The sequence below is a fragment of the Octopus bimaculoides genome, chromosome 11, assembly GCF_046866305.1.
Source record: "Octopus bimaculoides isolate indiv1 chromosome 11, ASM4686630v1, whole genome shotgun sequence".
Lineage (NCBI taxonomy): Eukaryota > Metazoa > Mollusca > Cephalopoda > Octopoda > Octopodidae > Octopus > Octopus bimaculoides.
The window spans coordinates 22,462,174-22,485,309 of NC_142938.1; the positions used below are offsets into that span (position 1 = coordinate 22,462,174).

General features: G+C 37.6%; 2 protein-coding genes across 51 annotated transcripts in view; one reads left to right on the forward strand and one right to left on the reverse strand.

Moving 5' to 3' along the window:
- LOC106879405 (phosphofurin acidic cluster sorting protein 2) overlaps positions 1 to 23,136 on the forward strand; it is a 296,592-nt gene that overhangs the window by 96,170 nt on the left and 177,286 nt on the right. The window lies entirely within an intron of this gene.
- Positions 4,733 to 5,654, reverse strand: LOC149133203 (uncharacterized; the record flags this gene model as incomplete). Its single annotated transcript, XM_089359870.1, has 1 exon — positions 4,733 to 5,654. A coding segment is annotated over one exon (795 nt), but the record flags the coding sequence as incomplete, so codon positions are not given.

A 23,136-nucleotide genomic window follows, 5' to 3' on the forward strand; every position in this document is an offset into this window, starting at 1 on the left:
CTCTCTCTCTCTCTCTCTCTCTCTCTTATTGCTCCCACATCTGCAACAGTGTTGCTGTACACACAAGCAGCCTAGATGCATCCAGAGAAAGGTCTCCTTGGCTAATTAGCATAAAATCTCTCACCGACATGCTCCAGTCTGTGGTTTGCAATAATGCTTTCTCCTCTCTCTGCCTGTATATTAGCCTTTGTTCATTGGGGCTGTCTGGTCTTGTTCCGCCTCCATTCTGGAATTCTCAACTCACCCATCTATGTCTTATGTGTTGAACTTTCTCTTTACTTATGTCTTACTTCCAGGTATTAATTTGAAATAGTGTATGCAATATATTAGTATCAATCTCGCTCATCTCAAAGGGCCTGCAAAGGTCATGAGTACTGCCCTTTCATACAGATTCCACAAAAAAATATATGCAGGTTTGTGTCAAGCAGGTAACCATCAGCCTTATGCCCATCCAAGAGATATTTTTTAACCTAGTATATTACTTGCTATTATTTACAGCAGTATCCACATCGAGATTCACTATTAAAAGGATATATTTAATATTTTCATGACTCTTATATATGTCTATAATGTGTGTGTGTGTGTAAGTTTGTATTGTGTTCATTTTTAAGGATGTTTTAGACTAGCTTTGTGTGGTGGTTCTTAGCCTGGAAAAATCTTTTGAAAGCTCTGTACAATTCTTCAAACACTAAAGTTCCAAAATGTGATGTTTTATACTTATTTATTTACTTGTTGTTGTGCGCATAGTATTACATGAAGGATGAAACGGATTTGAAAGCAAGTTTATATTACATAAAAAACTTATATGAAGAAAGTGAACTGAAGTTTTGTGTGCATGCATGTGTATGAGGTAAACTAATTGCACTATTAAATCAATACTAAAGCTCCATGAAGCTTTTCCAAGTTTGATATTTTTGATACTAAGTGAACATGAAATGGTGGCCTTATGAAGATTACAGACAGATATATCTGTTAAAATACTTTATTGATTTTATGTTGTGTGTGTGTATTATTATAGCTTTATACCTACTTTTTCATGGTGGCATTGATTGGGCAGGACTTTTTGAGGTGGTTTTACAGACAGGTGCCCTTCCAGTTGCCAGCCTTTTTTTTCTAACTTCTTACACCAATTCTAAAATTGTAAACACTGTTCACATGTATGTATGTATGTATGTATGTATGTATGTATGTATGTATGTATGTATGTATGTATGTATGTATGTATGTATGTATGTCTTATTGACGCTTGTGTAGCTGTGTGTGTTGGCATGTGTATGAGTGTGTAATTTTCCCCATTTTCAGGGGATGTGGGACTTAAAAACACACTCTTTATTTTCCTTTAATCCATATTCAGTTGAAGATCTGATCCTATAGCAATCTAATTCCTTCAGCAACTCTCACCTTTTCAAAGAAAGATGCTGCTTCATACTTACACTTATTAACATTAGCACCATCATTTGTCCATCTTAGTCCATTGAATGACATCCAGTTAGATATCAAAGATCTGCAGGACTGTATCACCTAAACACTGTTTTTTTAAAATTTCTTAGCAGAGAAAAGGGCAGTGTCCATGACTCTTTCTAAGGTATCCAATACAGGTAGAAAGCAAGTTGATGATATTCTCAGACCAGAGAGTTTCTCTGATTGCTTGAAATTGAATTCCACTAAAAGCATCCAAGGAACAGAGGGTAATGTTAAACCAACTGATAGATTAAGTTTACACCAGCCACATAGGTGATGGTAGGATTTGAATTCAGTCCCTAAATAATCCAATGCTCTAATGGTTTTCCCTATTGCCTGTTTCTTGTTAACAGCACTGCCCTAGTGGCAGATTAGTAAACTAATGACAGCATATTCAAAATGTGCCAAACCATGGAGTACCAGATTTAAGAGGTGCAAAATGTTATTATAGTATAATGTAGAAGTAAATATAACAATATGTAAAGTAGTATTCTGTATATCTTACTTAACATGGATATAGTTTAGAAAGCTACAAAACTGTGGTATTCATTTTGAGGAAGCATCTTGTATAGTACTAAAAAGCACAAAATCATATTAGTAGCTACTGATATGCTTCTGTGGTTATTAGCACTATATGAAATTCTTTTTTGGGATGAATACCACTACTTTGTGGCTTTCTATATTATATCCATGTCAAGATATATAGAGTTATATTTTGAATTAATACTGCTTCCATTGCTAATAATAAAATATGTGTGTTTTTAATGTGTAGAATGACCCTACTATGTTGCACGTGTGTGTTTTTGTGAAATACATTTAGAGGCATTCCCACATCTAAGGCAACATTTAATTTTTTTTAATCTTCAAATTTCTGCCAATGTGATGGGGGGAAAAAAGAATAAACATCATACCTCTGCACAAAAGTATATTAAGTACATATAAAACCAAAAACATACATGCTGCATATATATATATATATATATATATATATAATAAATCTCTGAATGAGATATAAACAGTAGCTGTACGACAATGTGAAGTATATTTGCCACTTAAATGCTGCTAACCACTAGGGGTGAATACTACTGTAGCTTGTAGCCCCAGGAGAACATCTCCTCCAGCTGGCTATTGACACACTTTCTGTGCCCTATCAGTATTTGCAAAGGGAAGTCATCCTTCTCATCGTCGACCTGACGTGATATGCACGGACCCGGGTTTCTGGGTATTTACCCTTCATCAGCGCACGACTGTCACCGATCTTCGATGCAAAGGGGTCCCAATGCAAATACATATATCCTTTTTCCAGTGACGAAAATTCACTGATCTCGAAAAAGTGTAAACAAGCAATAATAAATCTCTGAACGAGATATATTTTTATATATGTCTGTATGTGTGTGTGTGAATATACATAAGTGTGGCTATGTGGTAAGAAGTTTCTTCCCAACCACATGATTCAGTCTCATCGCATGGCACCTTGGGCAAGTGTATTCAATATATAACCTCAGGCTGACCAAAGACTTGTGAGCAGATTTAGTGAAAGAAAATTGAAAAAAACTCGTAAACTCCTATGTGTGTGTGTTAGTGTCTCCTTGTCTTAAAATTGTGTGGTAATTGTAAATGAGTATCACTGTCATGCAAGCAGTGTCATTAATTCTCAATATTCTGTGAGAACACATCTGGCCATAGGGAAATTATCACCTTGCTTGGAACCAGTTACAGGTTGGTGACAGGAAGGGCATGCAGCCATAGAAAATCTGCCTCAGTATAACTCATGCAGGCTTGAAAAAGTGGATGTTAAACAACAATGATTGCGCATGCACACACACACAAGCATGTCTACTCAGAAAATGTGTAACCAAGTCTCTGTTTTTCTTGCTAAACTTTTGACGCTCACTTTTTCTTAGAGTAACCACTAAACAACCTCTTCTGTTCAGATTTCTAGATTCAGTGTCGTCTCTTGTCTGTAGTTTCATATACTTGAAAATGCTTCATTAATTAATAGTGATAATGTTGCTTTTAACTTGATTAGCTAATTGTGATGTCTTCTACCATATGAAGATAGGTCCTATTCAATGGAAATTCTCCATTGTTAAGAATTTTCTCCAGACATAGACATTTTAGTGTTATTATAGTTGTTGTTCTTGTTAGTGTTTGGACTGTCTTCACATGTCTTATTGCTGCTTATATTGCTGTGTGTGTGTCATGTATATGTGTGAGTATATATGTGAGTATATGTGTGAGTATAATGTATTTATTTGTGTATATGTATAAATACAGTATAAATATTTGCACATTTGGCATGTGTGTTATATTTGTGTGTCTGTGTGTGTGGAAGTATATATACATACTCATATGCATATACAGACACATGTATGTGCACATGCACACACAGGCACACGGAAACAAGCTTGGCTAAGTGTTGAAGAAGTTCACGTTGCAATCAATCACATAGCCCTAGATTTGAACCCCTTATATTGATATATGGGGCAAGGCTTTTGTTTTTTTTTACCACGGCATCTGATCAGTCTGGGCTTTGAGAATGAACTTGAGTAGAGGGGGTAATTGAAAGCCTAACAGAACAATCGTACCTGTGATTCAAAGGACCAGTCTTGTTACACTCAGTATTGCCCCGATTCTGCCTGAGAATTCCATTCTGGATATGTCTTGTGTCTATGGAGTACTCAACCATTAACAGTATCATTTATTGGGTAGGTAGTTTAGTGGACTGAGTCCTTGAAATACCCATCATTGAAACTGACAGGTATCCAATTAATTTACACACTCATGTACATGTGCCTTTATATGCATATATGTTTGTATGTGTCTGCATATATGTCTTTTATGGTGTGTATGTACATAATGTATCAATATTTGTGTTCTAGTGTATGTGTGTGTCTGTATGTATGCATATGTATATAATATATGCATTTGTGTGTGTGTGAAATTATATACTCTCCAGCTTGAGTGATTTTTGCTTCTTGTCTCCTAGATACAGATTTTTGTTTTGTTTGTTTTTTAATTTTCTTTTAAGAAAGTTTGACTTTTTTTATTATTGTTTCTTGATTGAAAATGTCTTGGAGTTTTTCTCTTTTAGACATTATCTGAAAGTTGCCTAGTAACAACCTTAGTTCTTTGCATTCTTCTACCTTTTAGTCTTTTCATTCTGGCAAATCTCTTTGTCTTCCTTTCTTTCCTTCTTCCTTTTCTTTCTGTTTCTCTTCCTTTTGTTTCCTTTCTTCTTTTTCTTTCTTTCTCTTCATTTTATGTGTCTTTATCCTTTCTTTCTGTCTTTTTCTTTCTCTCATCCTCTTCTTTCTATTTCTCTTTCTCTTTCTTTCCATTTTCTTTGTCATTTTTCTATTTCTTTCTTTTCCTTTTTACAATATTTTCTTTCCATTTTACCTTTCATTCTTTCCATCTTTTACTCTGTTCTTTTTCTTTCCATTTACTTTTACTTCTCTTTTTCTGTTTTGTTCTTTTTTCCTCTCTTCTTCCTTTTCTTTCCGTCGTTCTTCCTTTTCTTTCCTCTCTTCTTCCTTTTCTTTCCTCTCTTCTTCCTTTTCTTTCCGTCGTTCTTCCTTTTCTTTCCGTCGTTCTTCCTTTTCTTTCCGTCTTTCTTCCTTTTCTTTCCGTCGTTCTTCCTTTTCTTTCTGTCGTTCTTCCTTTTCTTTCCGTCGTTCTTCCTTTTCTTTCCGTCGTTCTTCCTTTTCTTTCTGTCGTTCTTCCTTTTCTTTCCGTCGTTCTTCCTTTTCTTTCCGTCGGTCTTCCTTTCCTCTCCGTCGGTCTTCCTTTCCTCTCCGTCGGTCTTCCTTTCCTCTCCGTCGTTCTTCCTTTCCTCTCCGTCGTTCTTCCTTTTCTTTCCGTCGTTCTTCCTTTTCTTTCCATCGTTCTTCCTTTTCTTTCCGTCGTTCTTCCTTTCCTCTCCGTCGTTCTTCCTTTTCTCTCCGTCGTTCTTCCTTTTCTTCCCGTCGTTCTTCCTTTCCTCTCTTTCGTTCTTCCTTTCCTCTCTTTCGTTCTTCCTTTCCTCTCTTTCGTTCTTCCTTTCCTCTCTTTCGTTCTTCCTTTCCTCTCTTTCGTTCTTCCTTTCCTCTCTTTCGTTCTTCCTTTCCTCTCTTTCGTTCTTCCTTTCCTCTCCATCGTTCTTCCTTTCCTCTCTTTCGTTCTTCCTTTCCTCTCCATCGTTCTTCCTTTCCTCTCTGCTATTCTTCCTCTCCATCGTTCTTCCTCTCCATTGTTTTTCTTTTCCGTCGTTCTCCCTTTATCTTTCTTCTTTCTTTTCTTTCTATCTTCCTTTCCCTGATATTTTTTTTTTTTTCATATTCCCTCTCTCTTGCTGTCTCTTTCCTTCCATCTTTCTTTCCTTTCTCTCTTTTCTTTGACTTTTTCAATTTCCCACTCCTTCCATCTCTAGTCTCTACTTGTTTGTTTCCTTATGTTTCCTTTTAGTTTTCTTTGTTTATTTTTGGTATCCTCTTTTCCCCTTCATTTTAGAAGAATTCTTAAACTATTTCTTTATTGCCCACCTCCTTTTCTTCCACATATATTTTCAATCAGTCCATCTTTAAACTGAGTCATTTGCAAGCTTCTGATGTATCCTCTCATTATCTCTCTCCTAGTACATCTTGCAAGATTACGTTTGTGTAATGGTGTGTGTGTGTGTGTGTGTGTGTGTGTGTGTGTGTGTGTGTTAGTATTTAACTAACAAGAAAACAATGTGTTGTTGCTAAGTGATGTCTGAACTATAATTCTAGTTGTTCCTTTAACCGCTACTGTAGCAATCACCATTTCTTAGTCTGGCTTTTTTTCTCTAAAGAGAAAGGTGATAGTGGTGAAGGGGTGTTAATGTTGGCAATGGTACTGGTGGTGGTGGCAGCAATAGTTAGGGCAGGGGGAGCATTGGTCTTGGTATTGTGTTCATGGTGGTGATTGCAGTGGTTCTGATAACATTGGTCTTGAAATTAATGGTTGTGGATTAAACTGTCCCAGTCAATCCTATTCAAATATGGGCCCATCTGGCCTTCATTACTTTTACCTGACACCTAAGAGTTGGGTTCAGTTTTCAATACTTTTCCTTGTGTATATAGATTACCACTACACTGTTGTTTCCAATCATGTGCATGCATTTTTTATCCAAACTAGTCATGAGTCATGAGGGGAACTTTTATGCTTTTACTCAGCTTGCTAGCAACAGCAACCAAATTCCCAGAAATCAGATTCTACTCTTAAGAGTGAAAGCACACATCATATTTTCTAGATGTATGAAAAGATGGATGGCCCAGATAGAATGTTTTTGATATTGATATACTCAAACAGGACTTTCTCAATGTTAATTTCAAGACCAATGTTATCAGAACCACTGCAATCACCACCATGATTTTCACTCAGTTTTTAAAAATTAGTCTTCATCTTTATGATCTCTTTGCAGCCTGTTGATGCTGCAAAGTACACTGTATCCTGATCATATAATTGATTCTTAAGACTTGTTGTCGAGATGTCAGAGTTACAATATACTAGAAGATTCAACTCATTGCTGAGGGTGCTACAATTATCAGGTGCTGAGGGTACTAGAATTCATCAGAGTACATAATGTTTTAAAAGGGCAAGTGGTGTTGTTGAGGCTGCTAATCCTGATGAAGGAAAGCTATGATCAAGAGTGTTTCAGCCATGACCATAACATATCACCACCCCCTACCCTAGGTACCATGTGTCTAGGACTACATTACCAGATGTGCTATTCTAGAATGGGTTGTGATTCAAGGGAGATCTTGTTGCTATTACTAGTTGGTTTGCCATTACTAGTAGGTTGAGTAACCAACTAGTAATAGCAGAAGTTTAACGTATAACAGACATGTAAAAGTTTTCTTGTTGGCTAGCCAGGTTGTTACGGCTGCTTGTAGGGTTGTTTCTAAAGCTCTGTTTGTTGTCTTGGTTCATAAGTTTGCATCAGTCATGAAATCCCAGGTTCAATTCCAGTGCATTGTTCCTTGAGGAAGTGTCTTCTATTGTAGCCTTGGTTTAACCTGAGCCTTGAGCCTGTCAAGAGGACTTGTATCTCTAATGTAGTAAATAATATATAATATAATTATAGACTGTATCAGTAATTTAACCCTTTAGGATTCTGTCAAATGTAAGAGTAAAAGGTTAAAACCCCTTCGGTCACGAATGACCATGGGATTACAGCTAGAAAGTTCCCCTCCAAGGCACCCATCCAGGCAAGGTTGTTTATGGAAAGCCAGCAGTTGCCCATGCATACCAGCCTCTCCTCTCCACACCACTTATGTTATCCAAGGGAAAGGCAAAGGCTAATACAGCTTGACACCAATGACGTAACTCATTTCTACAGCTGAGTGAACTGGAGCAACATGAAATAAAGTGTCTTGCTCAAGAACACAACACACAGCCTGGTCTGGGAATCGAACTCACAACCTCATGATTGTGAATCTGATACACTAATTGCTGAACTACATGCTTTCACTCTGTTAAATGTAATGCTTATTTATTCACATTGTTAAGAATGATGTGCTTGTTTAGTTTTAGAATGACAATGTAGAGTGGGTGTTAGAGGCTGGATCAAAATAAACAGGTACAATAAATGTAAATGCTAAAGGGTTAAGGTACAACTTGGACTTTTAGTGAGTCTTGTTAAGTCTACCAAAGGATTATGTTAAGGCTGAAAATATGAGGAATACTGAGCCACTTAGATTATAATTCAAAGAGAAGTAGTTCTGATGATCAAATAACTGAAATATCATTAAAATTAATAGAGAATGTGTTATTTCATTCAGTTATCTAGATGTACGTACTACAAAGTATAAATAGACGTACACAATCATAGTTGTGGCCAATGCCAGCGCCACCTGATTGGCACTTGTGCCGGTGGCATGTAAAGAGCACCATTCGAGCATGGCTGATGTCATTACCACCTGACTGGCACCCGTGCAGGTGGCACATAAAAAGCACCATTTGAGCATGGTTGATGCCAGTGCCACCTAACTGGCCCCCATGCTGGTAGCACGTAAAAAGCACCCACTACACTCTCGGAGTGGTTGGCGCTAGGAAGGGCATCCAGCTGTAGAAATCTTGCCAGATCAGATTGGAGCCTGGTGCAGCCTCCTGGCTTGCTACTCCTCAGTCAAACCGTCCAACCTATGCCAGCATGGAAAGTGGACATTAAACGATGATGATGATATACAAATTTGTACTGAAGGGAAATCAGCTATTTCAAGTTTTCCCTTCACTGAAAATGAAGAAAAACATTTTTTTAGCCGACATAGGTGAGGTTTTTGTCATTCAAAAACAATAAACAAGAATTTTATTCATTATTTATTTATTTGATTTCTGTCAGTTAAAGGGATAACTCCAGAACATTAGTTTTCTCTTCCCGCAGCATACAAACTTATCCAAATTCACTACTAATGTTGCATTGGTTTCTACAAGTTGCCTTGAATTTTAATTTTATACATACACAATTGATCAAGCATAGGTGTGTGGTTAAGAAGCATGCTTCCCAACCACATAGTTTGGAGTTCAGTCCTGTTGCACAGCACCTTGTGGACAAGTATCTTGTATTATAACCCCCAGGCCAATCAAGGCCTTGTAAATGGATTTGGTAGATGGAAACTGAAAGAAGCCTCCCTGTGTGTTTCCCTGTTTTGACATTGCCCAATAGTTGTAAATAAGTGTCACTATTGTCCAAATGTTATCACTCATTTCCACTCTTCTACGAAAAATGTCAGGTCATAGGGAAAACATTACTTTGTTTTGGAAGCAGGTAAATGTTGGCAGCAGGAAAGGCATCCTGCTATGCAAAATCTGCTTCAATGAATTCCATGTGAACCATGCAAGTATGGAAAAGTGAAAGTTAAAATGATGCTGATGACACACATAAATATCTGTGTAAAACAGCATGTTAAAAAATAGCCTAACATAAGTTGAAAGAAGTTCAACTACAATTTTTAAAGGTCACAGTGGAACTTGAAAAACAGATGTGAATACATCCTGTTATTCTCTTTGTTGAGAGAAAAATGGTGAAGATTGTCCTGACATGTTTCACCCTTTGTCAGAAAACTAAATCTCTCTCTCACTCTGTCTCCCTCCCACCACCACTTCCTTCTCCCTCCACTTCCCTCTCTCTCCATTTCCCTCTCTCTCTCAACTTCCCTCTTACTCCACTTCCCTCTCTCTCAACTTCCCTCTCTCTCAACTTCCCTCTCTCTCAACTTCCCTCTCTCTCAACTTCCCTCTCTCTCCACTTCCCTCTCACCCCACTTCCCTCTCTCCACTTCCCTCTCTCTCTCCATTTCCCTCTCTCTCTCCACTTCCCTCTCTCTCTCCATTTCCCTCTCTCTCTCCACTTCCCTCTCTCTCTCCATTTCCCTCTCTCTCTCCACTTCCCTCTCTCTCTCCACTTCCCTCTCTCTCTCCACTTCCCTCTCTCTCTCCACTTCCCTCTCTCTCTCCACTACCCTCTCTCTCTCCACTTCCCTCTCTCTCTCCACTTCCCTCTCTCTCTCCACTTCCCTCTCTCTCTCCACTTCCTTCTCTCTCTCTCCACTTCCCTCTCTCTCTCCACTTCCCTCTCTCTCTCTCCACTTCCCTCTCTCTCTCTCCACTTCCCTCTCTCTCTCTCCACTTCCCTCTCTCTCTCTCCACTTCCCTCTCTCTCTCTCCACTTCCCTCTCTCTCTCTCCACTTCCCTCTCTCTCTCTCCACTTCCCTCTCTCTCTCTCCACTTCCCTCTCTCTCTCTCCACTTCCCTCTCTCTCACACATATATACAAGCACATACTTCACTGTGATACTGATTATCATCACCACCATCACCATTGTCATCATAGTTTTATGCACACTTTCTATCTTGGTAAGAGTTGAACTGGTCACTGCAGTCTGAGCTCATTCTTGTTTGGAGTTACTGGTTTTCCAGACAGGTCAGAACACCACAGCTCTCTTGTATGTCCCATTTACATACACATACACACATATGCATTTCCACATGTACATGCATGCCCACACATTCACACATTTGTACCTGTACACCCCACCTCTATACACACACACACATACACACTCACACAATTTCTATGTTGTCTGAGTGACAAAAAAATAAAAAAATCACCAGCTTTGTGCATTGTTAATCGATAACTATTTGATTGTTCTTTTCACAAAGATGGATTAACAATATTGATGGAAATGTCAAAAGCTAAATGTCTGGGCATTGAAGATAATCTAATTAAAGTTTCCTTTGTCTCCTTAATTTTGTAACTATTTAATTGTCTCACATCAATATGTGCATATATTGGTGCATCCATGAATGTGTGTGCATGCATTATTGAGAGATGTATTGCAAATTCTACTTTCTATTGCACAGTAAACATTAATTTTGAGTCTATATATTTAGTCATTAGTTAACCGTGTATGTGTGTGTATTCTTAGTTAGTACTTATTTATTGATTCCAAACTTAATTACCTTCAGATTGCATTACTCTGACATTATCTTCATATTTCATTGTATTCTCTCTAGTTAGACAAATCTCTCTCTACTTCTCCTTCACTATATCTTCCTCCCCTCTCTCCTATATACATACTCTCTCATCTTACTTCAGCAGCTGTATGGATTTTATATCAACATTGTTGAAACTTTCACTACTTGCGTTAATGTTCTTGAAGACTGGTGTTAGTGCAGGATTCTTCTTCATCCAGTCTAACTCAGTAGAAATCACAGCTGGACAAGAACAAATTATATAAAACAGTAGTGGTGGTGATAGTGGTAATAATTGCTGTTATAACCAAAGTTCTGGTCAACTGACTCTACAAAAGTAGATTTACGATGTGTGCAGTTAAGAAAATGGATCTCTTTTAGTTTTAATCATGAGTATCCTAGTTGTTTGATAACCTGAACTACCTGCTCATTGAATTAATAGTGTAAGTAGTTCAGTATTCCACAGACACTTGTACACTTAATATATTCCTCAGGTAGAACCACCATGTTGTAGACATGGGCATTTTGGTCAAGTTCCAACAGAAGATTTCTACATGAATCAACAAGGGAGTCTCTACTTGGCTTCTTGATCTACTAGAAACAACAGTCAAATCTCCCACATTACATCTTACCATCTAAGATAAAGGTAAAATGCATACGATTATGTAGATCAAGATATACACCTTATTTGAAAAAATTGAAATAGTCTCAGCTGAAAAGTCTTTTATCAGTCAGGGACTATTTAAAGTCTTTTATCAGTCACAGTTAATCTGGGACTATTTAAACAGCAGGAGATGATTTTAAAATTTTTAACTGGTTTATGTTCTAATTTTCTCATGAAAACATAGACTGAGAGATTTTTTCAAATTTAAACATACGCAAATTGTTATCGCAGTTGTTTTAACTGAATATCCTGCTTACTACTAATCACTCAACTGTAAAGAATCAGGATTATGTCTGGAAATTTTGTCATTGGCAAAGTGTCAAAAAGAATTATGTGCTTTGCTTATAGATTATAATTCAGCGGGTATAATAATACAGTGAGATTTGAATTCATTACCATGTGGTCAGTAGTTGAGCCTCTTAGCATTACATACTTCAACTGTGTGTGTGTGTGTGTGTGTGTGGATATAATCTTTTGTACATCAGTTCAGGCTGAATTTCATTGATTACATTGTCGTTTTTACTGTCTCATCACATTGTGAATATTTTGTCTTAAGATTTAGAATTTAAAGATTGAAAAGCAAATTTAAAGAACATGGGCAATTTGTCCAGGGTGATTTGATTGGCCACTGCAGGTCTTGTGATTATGTAGACACATTTTTTTTTTCACTTACTTGTCTGATATATATTTGGTCCTTGTTGTGTCAGTTGCCACGTTGCCTGTATTTTTATATGTTGAATGATGTGATGCATGAGCAAAACAAGTACTGAGGGACCCCTGTTCTGTCTACTTCAGTCCACTCTCAGCCTAGTTTTCTAAAATCTGATTTAACTGTATTACACTAAGTTTGCTAAGTTTTTCTGGTATGCAACTGGTATATCTGTGGTTAGCATACAACAAACACACACAACACATCATCAATAATAAAACTGGATGTGACCACATAAATTGTATTCTAGTGCAGAGAAATTGTAAAGCATTTGATGACAATTGTGAGTGTAGTGATCGCTATAATAATGATGGATTGATGGTTGGTGTCAATGGCTGTGATGACAATGAATTTGCTGCTAATGATGAAGGTGGTAATGGAAAGTGTTGTTTCATTCCGTCATAGAGCAGCCTGAATTACTTGCTAAGCCAGTAAACACTAAATTTTTCATAAAAGACTTGTTCGTAACCTTGGTGTGAAATAGTTTTTTTTTCATAGGTTTCTTTTGAGTGCATTCAACATATCTCACCTCCAAAAATTTGGCTGCTATTTCTAGCTCACCCTACCACCATGTAACACTTATTTATGATAAAGGACATGTAATACCTGTTACATGGTAGCAGGGCGTGCAAGAAATAGCAGCCAAATCTTCCCTTTTCTGAGGAAAGGTGCCGTTTACGTGTAATTTCGATGTCACATTCGTTGAAAGCATGCGAAATAACATGGAAAAGAAAAAAAGCCCCACAGAACAAAACACCGTTGCTGGGAAACTCAGACTTCCCCAGTGACCCAAAGGGTCACGGGTAGTCTAGTAATATAATATAGTTGACTTTGGTGATAAATAATGTCAGACTATTGGACAAGACTATTAATTACTTACTCTATTATTTTGGCTGTTGTAACCATTCTTTAGTAGTAGTAGTAGTAGTAGTAGTAATATGATGGGTGAAGACATAATCTGTATAGTTGAGAGCTTGCTTCATAATCACATGATTCTGAGTTTGAACTCAATATGCAACATATTGGCCAAATATCTACAGTAGGTTTGGGTTGATCAATGCCTTGAATGTGAGAGCAGGTACACAAAATATGGTGCAGTAACCCATTGAATGGACTCTGCCTGTTCCTATGTAGAAACATAAGAGCAGCTATACCTATCCTTTGCTTAACTCCACCATGTAACCCATAAGTGCTTTTAGTGGAGGGGGAGGGGGTCATACTGTGGTAATCATTTAGACCTGGTCTCCAGTCCAAGGATATCTTGTGGTTTCATCTTCCCTTGTCTCCAACTTTTCTCAGATGTTTTGGAAATACTCTTAGATCTTGCTCTTCTTCATCTAATTAAGTAATTAAAGATCTTTAAAAATAATTGTGCAGATGATAATCATTTATTTATTGCATATACAAGGTCAATTTTAGCTAGGGATTGATTCAATCCCAGTATATTTCTAGTAGTTAGTTTATTAACCCTGGAGGTTGGAAGGTGAAGTTGACTCTGACTGGAACTGAACTTAGAATGTACACTGATAAAAATAAGCATTATATACTTCATAGCACATCACTGTTTAGACCAGTAGTTTGCAACCGTTCCACAGTGGTTCCCAACCCTTTTATTTAAGTGAGTTTTCCCACGGACCCATTTTAATATGCTTATCCTTATGTATGTATATATATGAAATTTTGAATCTAGTTCACGGATCCCCAGTACTACTTTTGCAGACCACTGGTTGGGAACCACTGATTTAGACCATGGTTGGGAAACCTTTTACATGCTAGACACAAATTGTAAGTGCGCTAGAACCCTATCATATTCCATGTGTATTGAGAAAAATAATGAATTTTTAATTTTGCAAATTCATAACTTTTTACCAAATTAAAATACCATTATGGTCTTAAGGCTTAAAATCTTTTTTTTTTTTTACCATATGGGCTTTTAGAGACTACATCAGAGAGTGGTTTTAAATTCTAACATGGTTGAGGAATCCCCAGACCTAGTTTGAAACCAGTTCATTCTCTGTACAAATATAGAGGCTATATGACATGACATTTCTGCTTTTCCCATAGGTATTAACAACAGAAAGGAGCAGTTATAACTTTCAATTGTTATAAGGTTATGGAAATTGTTATTCAAAAATTGATAAAAATAATAATTTCTTTTGGCCATAAAAAGAATGGGCTATAGTTCATTGAAGTGATACCAGCATATTCTTAATGTATATTGTATTGAACATGAGGCTAGTAAAGACGAAGTCACCCACAAAACTGGAAAGGACCAAATTAGCTATCAGCAATGCACCTAATTTCATGTTCTCTTGGTTACACCAACTCCCCTGTTGCTACTGATTGCCAAAATGTTCATCAAATGAGGATTTAATAATTATCTTAGTATTTTAAAATAGAAACAAAACAAAATGACATTAACATTGTTTACATCGAGAAAGCTAATGAGGTTGTTTTTCCCTTTTTCTTTTTTTTCATTTATTATTGAAGTGCCAAACTGTTACAAAGCAACTATTTTCTTGTTTTGATTTTTGTTGTTGATCTGTTTATTAGATATAAATTGGGTGGGGAATAGAACAATGAGTTTCTTTTTTTATTCTTCACTTTTTATTTCTCATTATATTATATAACCAGTTAATTATAAATAGCATCCTTTCATTTATCATCACTATAACTAATAATCACTTTTTGTTATAATCTGCTTTCACTGCTGATATAGCTTTTCTAGCATTGAAGTCTCAGAGCTCCTTGCAATATACCTGTCCCCTAACCATTTTGTATGAAGAATCTTAACTTTTTAAGATGTGACATTGGTGAAAGCATGCGAAATAACATGGAAAAGAAAAAAAGCCCCACAGAACAAAACACCGTTGCTGGGAAACTCAGACTTCCCCAGTGACCCAAAGGGTCACGGGTAGTCTAGTAATATAATATAGTTGACTTTGGTGATAAATAATGTCAGACTATTGGACAAGACTATTAATTACTTACTCTATTATTTTGGCTGTTGTAACCATTCTTTAGTAGTAGTAGTAGTAGTAGTAGTAATATGATGGGTGAAGACATAATCTGTATAGTTGAGAGCTTGCTTCATAATCACATGATTAAAGGGTATTGCTAAACACTACCTACTTATTCCTTCAATGGCTTTGACTTATTTTCTCCCTCTCTTACCAACTCTCCCAGTATCTGTTACTCTCTACAGCAAGTTTTTCAACCTGAGCAATTTCTCTTGCGTACTTCTAGGGTAGAGTGAAGGTGCATGGCTTAGTGGTTAGGAGTATTCGGCTCACAATTGTGCATTGTCCTTGAGCAAGACACTTTATTTCACATTGCTTCAGTCCTCTCAGATGGTAAAAATGAGTAGTACCTGTATTTCAGAGGGCCATCCTAATCACATTCTGTCACACTGAATCTCCCTGAGAACTACGTTAAGGGTCTGCATGTCTGTGGAGTGCTCAGCCACTTGCATGTTAGTTTCATGAACAGGCTGTTGCATTGGTCAAATCAACTGGAACCCTCATCATCATAACTGACAGTGCCACCTCTACATTATACAAGAGAAATTACAAGTATATGCAGCGTCTGTAAAAGAACATTGGAATTTTAAAGGCACCATAACCAACTACTTTATAATTATGCACTCTCATATTTCACAAATAGTATTTTGTAAAAGATTAACTTTGTCAAATATTTTGTTTGGAAATTTTGACTTGTAACCTGGATATAAGTACAGACCCCTTTCAGTCATGAATGATCATGGGATTGCACTTAGAAAGTTCCCCTCCAAGGCACAAGTCTGGGCAAGGTTGCTTATGGAAGACCAGTCTCTCCAGTGATGTTATCCAAGAGAAAGGCAAAGGCCAATACAGCTTGGCACAGTAACATCACAACACATTTCTGCAGCTGAGTGGACTGGAGCAATGTGAAATAAAGTGTCTTGCTAAAGAACACAACATGCAGCCTGCTCGGGGAATTGAACTCACTACCTCTTGATTGTGAGCCTAAAGCTCTAACCACTGAGCCATATAACAAATTAGACATTGTCTGTTTTATGGTATCCAACCATGTTATACTATATTTTCCACAAGGGCTTTGCAAGACAACTAGACATGACAAATGGGCCCACTGGAAAAAACTTTGAGAACCTCTCTACTTTACAACTTTAATACTCTAACATCAAGATATAACTACAATGCCCTAAAGCCCATTTTTTCCTCTCTTGTGTGTGTGTCTCTCTCTCTCTCTCTCTCTCTCTCATTCAACAAGCTCAACTCCTAACTTTGTTCAGCATAGTCAGTCTCAGGTAGGTTCTACTTCTGATACTCTGTGGTTAAATGACTAATCATGAAAGGCCCCTGTATGAAATTTTACAAAAGCTTTCTCCCAATTATAACAGGACAAACAAATGTACTCCCTGCCCCCGTCTGATGGGAGGGAGGGAGGGAGGGAGGGAGGGAGAGATGTGTGTGTAAGATTTCTCAGTAAAATTTAACAAGCTTTAAATGCCAAGGAAGTATATTAGGAAATCATATGGTTGTAGATATCTTTTGGGTGAGGTAAGACTGACTAATACAATCGTATGAAAGGGGGAACATAACTGGTGCATCACAGAATTTTCCACACAATGACAGTCTTGATTTGTCATCAGTAACTGATTTATTGCTCACTTCAATGTCAACTCTAATCGAGCAGACAATGACAGACTTACCATGTAGCCACTCCAGATCATTTTCTTTTTGGTGTAACTAGTCTACTACATTATCTTATGTATCCTTGCTTATATTTGGTTGTTATTTATACTAGGTCAAGCAGTTGCTTACTACTAGGTCAAACAACTGCTTAGATGTGGCTGCTATTTCTGCTAATTGAAGCAACTGCTTGTTTGACTCAGTAACTTCCTTCAAGATTTTCATTATTCAACTGGTAAAACCCAGTAAACCGATGTAGTCAGTTGTTGTAGGATTTCCTGATTGTTATTCTTTAGCTTCAGGACAGACCAGTGATTAAAATCTTCATTCCAGCCCAGATCATCCTGTTTTTTCCTTGCAGATAATGTATGGAAGGATATATATATATATATATAAATATATATAGGGTGTGATGGGTAAATTGTCATCATCATCATCGTTTAACGTCCGCTTTCCATGCTAGCATGGGTTGGACGATTTGACTGAGGACTGGTGAAACCGGATGGCAACACCAGGCTCCAGTCTAATTTGGCAGAGTTTCTACAGCTGGATGCCCTTCCTAACGCCAACCACTCAGAGAGTGTAGTGGGTGCTTTTACGTGTCACCCGCACAAAAATGGCCACGCTCGAAATGGTGTCTTTTATGTGCCACCCGCACAAGCCAGTCCAGGGGCACTGGCAACGATCTCGCTCGAAAATCCTACGGGAGCCAGTCAGGCGGTACTGGCAACGGCCACGCTCAAAATGGTGCATCTCATGTGCCACCCGCACAAGAACCAGTCCAGGGGCACTGGCAACGATCTTACTTGGCTTGCTGGGTCTTCTCACGCACAGCACATTTCCAAAGGTCTCGGTCAGTAGTCATCGCCTCGGTGAGGCCCAATGTACGAAGGTCTTGCCTCACCACCTCAGCCCAGGTCTTCCTGGGCCTACCTCTTCCACGGGTTCCCTCAACTGTTAGGGTGTGGCACTTTTTCACGCAGCTATCCTCATCCATTCTCACCACATGTCCATACCAGCGCAATCGTCTCTCTTGCACACCACAACTGATGCTTCTAATGTTTCAGCTTTTCTCTCAAGATACTTACACTCTGACGGGTATTCACATTGACATTACACATCCAACGGAGCATACTGGCTTCATTCCTTGCAAGCTTATGTATGTCCTCAGCAGTTACAGCCCATGTTTCACTGCCATGTAGCATGGCTGTTCGTACGCATGCGTCATACAGTCTGCCTTTTACTCTGAGTGAGAGTCCCTTTGTTGCCAGCAGGGGTAAGAGCTCTCTAAACTTTGCCCAGGCTATTCTAGCAGCTACACTTTATATTTTATATTTTTAATTTCACACATGTGCATTGTTTGTTTTTGATTTTGTCAACTACACAGTATAGTAGGCACCATCTGAGAAAAACAGCACCATGACACATTTCACTCTGCCAGAAATTTGGAAACACCATGCTCTACTGCTTGGCATTTGCACTGGAAGCTTCAGTACAAACAGATGGTGAACACACAGTACAGCTGTTGGCTTGGTGTGCCCCTAAAGCATGTACTGAGAGTGATAAAAATCAAACATCCAGTCAACATCATGATGTTTTGAGTGATCACTAGTGATGGCAACGTTATCCCTCCAGTCATCTTTCCACAAGTCATCAGACTCAACATGGTGGCCTACATCAAGTGTCTGGAAGAGGTAGTGCTGTCTTGGATCAAGACGGTGGCTGCTAGAAGACCCTATGTCTGGCAACAGGATTCTGCACCATGTCACACATGCAGGAGAACCCAATCATGGCTGTCAGACAATTTTTGTGACCACATCACCCCCTAACATCTGGCCACCTAACTCCCCAGACTGCAACCCCCTTGGTTATTATGTATGGGGCACAGTTGAGCGAGAGCCCCCAACAGAACTCCTTGTAACACCAAAGATGAACTGAAGGCAAGGATTATGGCTGCATTCACTAACTTAAACAAGGAGACCATCCAAGAGAATTGCAGGAGATTCCAAAGTCATCTGGAGGCCGTAGTTGAAACCAATGGCAATTTTATTGAATAAATTTACTCTTTAGTATTTCAAGATATTTTAATGTAATTCTGGTAAATATATCTGTTAAAATGAGATGTCAGTGTTATTTTCATTTTTGCGTAATTTAGAAAACAGTTTATTCACCGCACCCTGTATATATATATATATATATATATATATATATATATATATATATAGTTCTATATTTAAGAGATGAGGAATTATGTACATTATTTATATTATTTACATTTGATGGATATTTGTCCTCATCTTGTTTGTTGTTAACACAATGTTTCGGCTGATATATCCTCCAGCCTTCATCAGGTGTCATGAGGAAATTTTGAACTTGGGTTCTCGTTCCTAAGGTATTTTTCGATGTTATTATTATTATTCAGGTCACTGCCTGGAACCGAACTCGGAATCTTTGGGTTAGTAGCCTGCACTCTTAACCATTATGCCATATGCTCTCCTCATCCATACACAGCACATGACCATATCAGCACAGATGTCTGTCTTGTACACCACATCTGATACTTCTTATGTCCAACATTTCTCTAAGGGTGCTTACACTGTCATGTATGCACACTGACATTGCACATCCAGTGGATCATATTCGCTTCATTTCTTTCAAGTCTACACATGTCCTCAACAGTCATGGCCCATGTTTCACTGCATATACACATCCCTAATCTTACTCCTTTCTACATCTCTCTCTCTCTGTCTTTCTCTCTCTCTTTCTTTCTCTCTTTCTCTTTCGTTCTCTCCCCCTCTTCCTCTCTCTCAATTAATGGCTATTTGAATCAAGTAATTACTTTATAGTTTATGAAATTTCAACTTTTTATTGGCCTAATTTTGGATTGTTTGATTTCCATTTGTTTTACCCACTACTCCCACCAATTTCTATTATTTTTTTTTTTTTTTTTTTTTTGTTGGGTTGTGTGGATATTATACCTAGAGAAGTGAAATAAACTGATGGCAATTATGCAACAATTTTTTTTCCTGTTTCTTGAATATTTCAAACAAACTTGCTTGTTATGAAACTGAAAGTATTGTCTCTTTTATTTGTCTCTCTTTTCACATGAACATCTTGACTGCTTCTATGGGTGTGGATATAGCAGCAGAAAAACTCAGTGCTCTCTACGTAGATGCACTTTATACACTACAAATGCATAAATGTACATACATGCATTTGACAAATATAAATATGTGCATGTACATACATGCACGTATACAGCTATGTACATGCATGTACATATGCACACTGCAATGTACATGCACACATGCACGTACATATGTACACATGCAAATATGCACACTGGAACATATTAGAGGGAGAAGGAGGGAGAAAGAAACACGATGATCAAACCACTGTTACATGCTTTTGGTATGAAAGCATTAGCTTTCTTCAGCTGTTGGACTAATTCACAAACACACACTACAGTAAAATTAAACAAATAAAATGGTTCGAAATAAAACAGAATTCTAAAAGCAAGTTGAGTTTCAAACATATTGACCTTGAAAAGAACATGGGGAGAGGGAAAGAGAGAGAGAGCCAGACGGGTAGACAGACAGAGAAGGAGAAGGGGTTAGTGAACTGTTAAGCAAGCAGGTTGGGTAGTGGAATAGACAGGTGCTGAAGAAAGCATATATATATATATATATATATATACACATGCCTTCCATTGCACACCTGTCTCTGTGTGTGTGTGTGTGTGTGTGTGTGTGTGTGTGCAGGTATGTGTGCAGGTATGTGTGTAACCTGTCTGGAAGTACCAAGATTCTTTCTTTGAGCACTTGTTTGTTTGGGATGTTGTTTTAATTTTGTTTCTTTTTTTTCTTTCTCTTTGAAATGTTCAGCTGTGAGATGTGCCAAAACTTAGTTCTGAATTGGTGTTATTTAAGTATCATGAAAACATCTTGTATTCTTCTTCTTCCAACCAAAGCACTTGATGTACAGAATGTAGAAGGGCAGGTTTGGCTGGTCAATTTGTTGGACAGTGAGGAAGAGGTAGTAGCCTAAAGCTGAATACCTTTCATCATAATCATCATCATCATTATTATTACTAAGGTGGCTAGCTGGCAGAAAATGCTTTGCAGCATCTCTTCTGAGTTCAAATTTAGCAAAGGTCAACATTACCCTTCATATTTTTTTGTGGTAAATAATTTAAAGTACCAGTAAAATACTGGGGTTGATGTAATCAGTATCCCCCACCCAAATTGCTGGTATTGTGCCAAAATTTGAAACTGTTATTATTATTATTATTGAGTGAGAAAGCAGTGCATGCCATCAAAGTGACTGGGGTACAAATATATGAAACCCAATATACCCATCATGACTACCCGTCTAATAAGGGTATACTAGGCATATGCATCATAATCATATGTACATGACATGGTGATCTCATATCAAGATAAATAGTGCATGACTGCAAGGTGGGGCATGACTGGGCTCCACCTCACAGGTGGAGCTCATTTAGAATTTTCTTCAGATCAAGTTGAACAAAACACTGTTTCTAGAGCTGAATTATTTAATCTCCCCCCCCCCTCACTTCCTCTCTACACATGGCTATGGTTCTCCCCCACTACCTCTGCTCATGATTAGAAATGCACATATCAGCCATGAAGGGACATGCTCAACTGGTTAAGGTCAAGTAATTGACAAGGAAATTTGTGGGATTGAGCAGAATATTTGCTGTAGCCCATCTTTTACACCAAGATAAAACATGTACATGATAACACTTCCAACCAGTTAAAATCAGAAGACATAAGAGCCAGTACCTGGTATTGCATCAGGGCATTTATTATTATTATTATTATTATTATTATTATTATTATTATTATTATTATTTGTATTATTCAAATCACATTGACATCAATTTTGCCTTTTATCCTTCTAAAATAGGATGGGGGTAATTCAATGTAAATTGATTGTTCTCTTAAGTTTTGGCTTTGTGCCCAAGTTAGAGATCAGCAGCTTTCTTTTGGCTAAGAAAGGCAGGCAGTTTCCACTGAGTCTGGTGGATAGGGTGCAAGAGGTTGTCTAGTGGACAAAACTGAAGGGAATAGAACAGACACTTTAATATTTAGTCAGTCTCTCATCAACTTATAGAGAATGTAAAGAGCTGGAACTTCAAGTTCCAGTTAGGGAGAGAGAAAAAGAGAGAGCAGTGCTTATCTTCCAGTGAATTTGTCGGAAGGTGGATAGGAGTGATAGGAATGGTCCTACTCTTAGCATGTATCTGTAGGCTGGATAGCACAGCAAAAAGAGAGAGGGCATTTCTCCTTTGTAGTGTGAGTAATCTTGGATTTAGGTGGGTAGGGGTCCTTGATTGGCCTTTAAGTTGTTGTCCTGCTTTTGAAATGTTTCATTTCATTCTTTTTATATAGTTATTTTCCTTTTGTTAATTAATTCTGCATAAAACCATATTGCATTTGTAACTAGTCCTTGTTATAGTCTCTTTTCCATTGACCTTGTGACAAATGGCATCATTCTTTCAATGAGAGGTATGTATGGTGCTCTGTCATTAAATACCAGTCAAGTACTGGAGTTGATCTAAATTGTCCCTCCATCCCTGTTTCTGCTCTAATTTGCATCTAAGTTAGAAATCCTTATTTTCTATGGTATTGCAGTTGTTTTCATTCTGAGTTCAAATTAGGCCAGGGTCAACTTTTCCTTCCATTTTTCCATGGATGATGAAATAAAATATTAGTGAAGTACTAGGATTAATATAATCGCCTTCCTTCCTCTATTTACACTTTAATGATGATGATGATGATTGTAAACTGATTCCAAAGACTTAGTCTGTTCTATTTGTCTATTTTTTTCCTTGCTTGTTTAGCTGTTTGGATGTGCCCTCCTCTCTTCTCTTTCAACATTGTTTCACAGGAAACTGCTTTGTTTTCTGCTCATATTTGAAAGATTTTTCTTCAACAAAAATTCAGCCTGATACTCCAAAAAAATTAGCACATAGAGCTCAAAACATGAAATTTTAAAAAATACCGTAAATGAAAAAATAGGTTTACTATTATTTAGCTTGGTTCAAAGCCTACAAGGTCCTTATTACTTTCACTTCAAAAAAGAAAAGGAAAAAAAATATATTTATTGTT